Below are 7,236 nucleotides of genomic sequence, written 5' to 3'. Positions count from 1 at the left end.
TCATAGCATTTTGTTTGTTTGCTTTGCATTTAATATGAAAAGTAAAAACACAAAATTTATTACGATATTAAACGGTTTTAAAAGAAGACAAAGCACCAACACATAAATTTTGTACTATAAACATTAAAAAAAAAAGTACACATCAATCTTTCCACATCAACCTACAAGTACATCTTTTGGTCTTCTTTCACATTTTACAAAATGCATTTCACCTTTTGACTTTCGCTTTCTTGCATCTCCATATAAAAAGGTATCAAACAATATAAAAAAAAAAGTTAATAAAAATCTACATCCATGCACATAACATTCAAAGGTTGCTATTATATATACATCCTTCAATCCTATAAATAGTCAAATCATGAAATACACACATAATCACTCACTCACACAAGAAAAAAAGGTACATAAAACATATAAAATTAGACTATTCAAAAGTCTTAAAAACATCCTTCTTTGACAACAAAACTATCTTTTTTTTGTAAACAAAAGATTAATAACAATAGGAAAAAACAAACATACAACAAACATACGTACGCACAGTATTAGTAAAATGCATATCAAACACAGTATAGTTTATCAGTTATACATAGGTGTAAAACACATTTTGCTTTTGGGCCCCGACAAGGAGGAAAGCTTCTTTGCTCACTCATTTGTAAGAAGCCACATCTATTGGGGTTTGGTCTACGAGTTTCACATTTGTTGTAAAAAGCGATTGAAAAAAAATAAAAAGGAAAGCAAAAGCTACGTGTGGAAGTTGATTGGATAAGTAAAGTATGAAGTATCTTTTTTGGGCCAATTTACACTCATGGGATTTAAAAGAAGAATCACAAGTGTTTAAAGAAAAGCAACAAAGCAAAAATGATGAAAAAAATGGGACTCACTCATTACTACTCATACACAACATATCATATCATTGTAGACCATGAAATCTAATCAACCTATTCAAAATATCTCTACCTTCTTTGTTTTTTACTTACAAAACGATAAAATCTCAATCTCAAAAGGTTCTAATTCCCTGGAATCGGTGATTCCAATACAATTCCATCCTCCAATTCCCTTTCTATCCATTCATCACCATCCATGTCTTCTTCCACACGTTTTCTTTTCATAGTTTTTATAGAATTTCTTTTCTTGATTTTTTCTCTGATTCGATCCACATCCACCTGGCTATTATTGCCACCTGTACTCATACCCTCTACTGAAACTATCTTACAACTTGAACTTGAATCAGACTTTATAGCAACAGGTTCACAATCACTAACTCCACTACCTGTATCACTTGTTTTATCGACACAATTTATCGTATCATAGGAATTCTCAAAAACCTGTTTTTTAACATAATTAGATTTTGTTGTTGATTTGCTGATTTCAGATACAGTTTGACTTTGACTCTGTTCCCATAAACTCATCATTTGTTGGATCACACCTGAAATAAATATGTTGATTTTAATATGTTATGTTATGGATATATAAAAATATATAAATATATAAATATATATAAACCTTCTAACTGTTTTGGTGAAACATCAAACTCCATCCACCAAGCCTTCCCTTTTGCTGTTGGCAATTTTACATTTTTAACCTTGGCAGCAAGAAATAGAGAGCCAGCAGCTATGTAATGGGGTTTGTGATGCAAACAAAGCGAGGTACGAAGCCTAGAAGAAAATACTTTGAATATCAATAAAACCAAATGAGAGTAAAAAAATATAATAATAATTTACAAATTACAACATACCAATCATTGACAAAATTCCATGCGATTTTTACAAGCTCTTTGTCTGTAATAGCTAATCTCTTAAGAGCAGCAACAAGTGACTTGTATGGATGCTCTATATTTAGATCAAAGGCAATAGTAATTAACAGAAGTCTTTCCCCAATTAAAATTAGATCCTTTTGCTTATCATATATCTCCTACACAAATAAAGAAACTCATAAGAAAAAAAAATGCATTGTTGAATCAAGATAAGGATAATAGTTACTTACCCGAATTCTCCTTGAGGCTGAAGGATCCCATTTGTATATTAACTTATAAGCAACCACAGCAAGTTCACCTAACCACCTTGGTGTTTCTTCAGCTTTGCATGCAAGAAACATGCATACAGTTGCAACTGTCTACACATTGTTATTAATTAATTAATTATTATATAATTAATTCATTTTGAAATCATGAAAAGAATAGAGAATCAGAGGAGAAGATGATGAAGAGAAGATTTATATACCTGCCAATCATTCTTTTTATGGGATTGTCGCATGTAAAATCGATGACAAAACATCATTGATGTAGCTATTGTTACCTGAGGTCTGAAAGATGAAAGAATAACAAATTTGTTATTTTGTATTTTTTACTTTTAGCATATAATGAGGCGAGTTACAAGTATCAAGTTGTGAGACCATATGTAATCTTTATGTGAATAAAAGATCATAACATTTGCATCAGGGAAAATTCTATTTTCTCACACTTACATTTCATGTGCCTTCTCACATGAGAGTGAAGGAAAACAAGAGCTTACACTTTAAGCTCTATGCCAAGCTCTTGAAGAAAAGAGCAGTATAGCTTTCTCAGATGTTGCTCTTGTTTGTAATCAATGCCATCAGATCTTGATGGAGTATTGTGTTCTATCTCTTTTCTGCTGAAATACCAATTGCGATTAAGATGAGGTGTTTCAGATATGTGAATTACAGTTGCATCTTTTGCAATTTCTTTTTGGGAAATATAACACTGCATTGGAGCTTCATATATATGCATTATGTTGATATTCTGCAAAAAAACAAAACAATATGTATCAAAAGTGTATCTTGTGCATGTGTCGTGTGAACAACTTAAAGAAACAGAAAGAATCATGTCGATGTGAAAATCCTCTGTTCTTGATGCTCTTAATTGCATCTATGGTGAACAGATATGTAAAGAAACTCAATAAGAACATATGTTAGCTCAAGTTTTCCGAAACATCTTCCATGAAATACTCTCTGTTGATCCAGTATAAAAAACTAACAATGCCGAAACAGTATAGATCCAGATATAACCATTATGATTTCAATATTCAGAAACATGTTTACAGAGATACCAAAAAAATATACGAAAAGAGGATTTGCAAGGTGCTTTCAAACTAATGTTCATCCTTAAGGCGGCGATACCTACCCTCGTAATTTTAGTATCAAAGATTAAGAAAATTGTCAATTCCGTTTAGCAATATAATGTCGATTATCAAGAACTCAATTTGATTACAGATTAACGCTCATGTTAAACCGATACTATATCAGAATGTACAAAGAAGGTAACCTAAAATTGTAAAGAAACAAACAGCGATCAATGAGAAAAAGAAAGATGAAATTGTGGCAAAACGTACATTAATCTGCGATTGAAGTTGTTCACTTGAAAAGTGCTAACAATTGAGATGCCACACAGCCTCTCTTTTCTCCTCCAGGTTTCAAAAGTCAATAAATGAACCCTAGTTTTGTTTCTGTTTCTGAAACTATAATCACCAGCTTCCCTCTACGTTTTAAGAGAGAGTTGTAAAACTGGCCCCTTGACTTATGATAGATTAACGGATAAGGACATTTGATAGAGTAAATTACATTCTTAGTTCTTGTTTCCACTTATTGGTCGTAATCTAGGTTTTATAAGGGTTAAATTCGTTAGTTGTCAACAAATAGTATTTTTGTTTGATAAATTAGATGGTAGTTGATAAAGTATTAGTGTTTTGTAAATTAGTCAATAACATGTATGATAAATATAATGACATAAAACAAAATTTATATATATATATATATATATATATATATATATATATATATATAATTAAAGACTAATTATATTGTATGAAATATCATTAAGAAAATCCATATCGATTTGAGAGGGCATGAAGAGGATTGAAGGAAAAATTGAAGGAAATTTAAGCATTAGAAATTTGATTTGTGTTATACAAGCTTGGAAGGTATTTCTCTACGAAATTTCTCTCAAACTTTTGAGTTAGGAGTTAATCTAAGGATCAAATCCAAAATTTGTAAGTATAATGGTTTTGTATTCGATTCCCTAGCTCAAACTAAGGTTGTGTTCATGATTCTATACTTGATTCATTATATCTTTTAATGAAATTGTGTTTTAAGCGATGTTGAACATTAACCCATGGTTGAAATCCGAAATTTGAATATATATATATATATATATATATATATATATATATATATATATATATATATATATATATATATATATATATATATAATAGGTTATAACCCGTGTACTGTACGGGTGACGACGTAAAATAATTTTGAAAGTTAAGAGACGTTACAATTAATAATATATTTAACAGTGCTTTTTTTGGAAACTTAGATGCATTAGTTTTTTTCAAAACTATATAGTTATTAACTAGTTGTGAGTCTCGTATATTATACGGGTTGATTAAAACAAAATGTTAAGTACGAACGATTAAATAGAAATTTTATTTGAATTTGAAATTGAAATAAGTGAAAATTATCAGAAAAAAAAACATGCAAAAAATAAATAAATTAAAATTATGTGTTTAATGTGTACTAAACGGATTAATTATAACAAAATGTTAAACATAAAGGTTTAAACTGTAAATTTATTTGAAACTGAATTTGAAATTTAAAATTTGAAATTAATAGTCATTATGGTAGATTTAATTTATGGAAACTAAATTAATGATATATTGAAAATGAAAATTGAAGTAATGACAAGTGGAAAATAAATATATCTCAAATTATGATAAAATGACATGTGGCTAATTTTATGAGAGAATGACATGTGGCAAAATCATTTTCATTTATTAGGGTAGATTTAAATTAGTTTTCAAAATGTTTTAAGATATGAACAACATTAATTAATGATATTGATTATGTGGTTTAATCAAATATATAATTATAAAAATCAAACATGAAAAAAGTATCCTTAAATAAAAACTATTCTATTCCACCAATATATTTTGATAATTTTGATAATGGATATGGTTCATTAAATTTCTCAATTTATGATTAAACACGTTTAAGTATAATAAATAACACACACGCACAAAAAAAAAAAAAAAAAAAAAAAAAAAAAAAAAAAAAAAGAAAAAAACCCTCAAAGGTTTTCGTTTCCACTAACCCTACCTTTCATTCGAACTAACAAAGGTTGATGACCAAATATTTACAATCACGGGATCTGATGACCAAATTTTTTTTGTGACTCTTCATAACATCATATAAATGTGGGTAGTCAATGACCAAAAAAAATGCAATTTTGCACCCTTACTAAAACAATATAGAGTTAAACAAAAGCTTCATGTTAATTATTAAAGCTTCAACATACATTATACATGTAAACAAAAATAAATTTACAGGGTAACAAAAATCTAGAAATGAATACATCAATAATCTCGAAATCTATCGTTAATGCACATTTTTAAGCTTCTAGAAAATATAAAAAATCAATATCCTCAAGTTTGATAAACATTATATCACTTCTCATAATTATTTCCTATTGCATACTCTTTTGTAGTTCACCATTACACAAAAAAAAATATATATATATTTATAACTACATGTCAAAAAATTCATGATTGTGGTTTGAAATTCCACTACATAACTATAATCACACCGAAATAAAATAGATATTTATTTGCAATTAATGACACTAATCAGTTGTAAACATTTCCACCATAACCCAATGAAAGTATGATGTTATTTCATGCATTTTCCATGGTCAAAAGAACTAATAAGGGGAGAAAAAACAAAAGTAAATTGATTCACCCCTAAAATCTCTAAAATATAATGCAAGCACTTCGCTATATAATCACCTCAAATTTTAATAACATGCTATTAATCGAACTAAGATATGCTTCACATGTGCAAAAAGACTATTATAGCATCACAAGTAAAGTTCAAAAGTAAAATCAGACTTTACCTTATGCTAAAAAATGGTAATATAATGTCATTTGCAAAGCCATTTGAACATATATAACATATAAATTAAAAAGCGATTTGTAAATAACATGATATTAAAAAAATGTCATTTGCAAAGCCCTTTGAATGGATTTGAAAAATAATCATTTGGAAAATTTAATAACACGTTATTAATCTCAACCAGACATTATTACGATAACTTTTTTTTTTTTGTATTTCTTGTAGGGTCTAAGCACAATTCAAGATTTAGAAAACAATGAAAATAAACTTTCAGAGTTAACTTGATCAAGTGTCAACGTAATCAAATACATCATCCAGAAGTACAATTTAGCCTTTCACCTAACAACAGTGTTGGGGTCCATGTTGAGTTTCTAGTTTCTCCTATATTTATGTGAAGTTACTGATCTTTTGCTGATAGTTATCAAGAAGAATGGGAAGTTACTCTTTCTTTTTGAAATTATATGCTAATAATACGATATCCTTAGAAGGTACACTGACATTTCATTTCAGATGGAAAGGTCTTGGACTAACATCAATTATTACTTGTTTTTGTTCTTGATCAATTGCTTTTACCAATGCAATATGAGTTGTCATTAAAAATCAAATCATATATACTTATAAAGCTAGTATTTTTTCTTGAATCTCATGCATTTGAAACCCTCATTTTTTTTTCCTTTTACCACATTCATTTGAAACTCCCATGACTTTTCAATTTCTTTATAATAATAATTATAATTTGGTAGTTAGGTTAAATAAATATCAAATTTAAAGTGTATTCATATATAAACTAAATTTCAATATTAAAATAATATCTTTAATTCTACTTATAAAATTATGTTTTTTAACTTTTAACATATTATACTTAATTTATTAGTTTTAATATATTGTTGGATGTAAACCATTATCATTTTAAAGGTATAATTTTTGAACAATTTGTATAAAATACTTAAATTATTAATTAAAATATAACATTATAGGCTCAACTTAAATATAAATTTTATTTAACTTAAACAACCCAAAGATTATTTAATAAATAGTTAAAAGTGATAAATTGTAGTGTCTTTCTAATAATGATTGTAAGTTGGTTAATAAGGTTAAATAAATATCAAACCTAAAATGTAATCATAAATAGACTAAATTTCAATTTTAAAATAATATATTACTTCTATTTATAAAGTTATGTCTTTAAATTTTAACATATTATACTTAATTTATTAGATTTAAAATGTTGTTGCATTTAAACCATTATCAGTTTAAAGCTACAATTTTTGAACAGCTTGGACAAAATACTTAAATTGTTAATTTAAATATAACATTACAGTGTCAATTTAA

At 27.5% G+C, this 7,236-nt stretch overlaps 1 protein-coding gene across 1 annotated transcript; it reads right to left on the bottom strand.

Moving 5' to 3' along the window:
- Positions 1-796: 796 nt before the first annotated feature.
- CYCT1;3 (cyclin T 1;3) lies at positions 797-3,461 on the bottom strand. Its single transcript, XM_078998420.1, has 7 exons — positions 3,348-3,461; positions 2,511-2,758; positions 2,220-2,301; positions 1,984-2,112; positions 1,736-1,911; positions 1,504-1,655; positions 797-1,426 (listed from the first exon to the last, which is right to left on the bottom strand). Exons 2-7 carry the CDS (start codon positions 2,744-2,746, stop codon positions 1,008-1,010), a joined length of 1,194 nt encoding a protein of 397 aa, XP_078854546.1. The 5' UTR covers positions 2,747-2,758; positions 3,348-3,461; the 3' UTR covers positions 797-1,007.
- Positions 3,462-7,236: the final 3,775 nt, after the last annotated feature.

This window comes from Lactuca serriola, chromosome 5 (genome assembly GCF_051521515.1).
Source record: "Lactuca serriola cultivar US96UC23 chromosome 5, Lser_US96UC23_V15, whole genome shotgun sequence".
NCBI lineage: Eukaryota > Viridiplantae > Streptophyta > Magnoliopsida > Asterales > Asteraceae > Lactuca > Lactuca serriola.
Note: the sequence above shows the minus strand (reverse complement) of the source record. Positions and strands in the feature narration are given on the sequence as shown.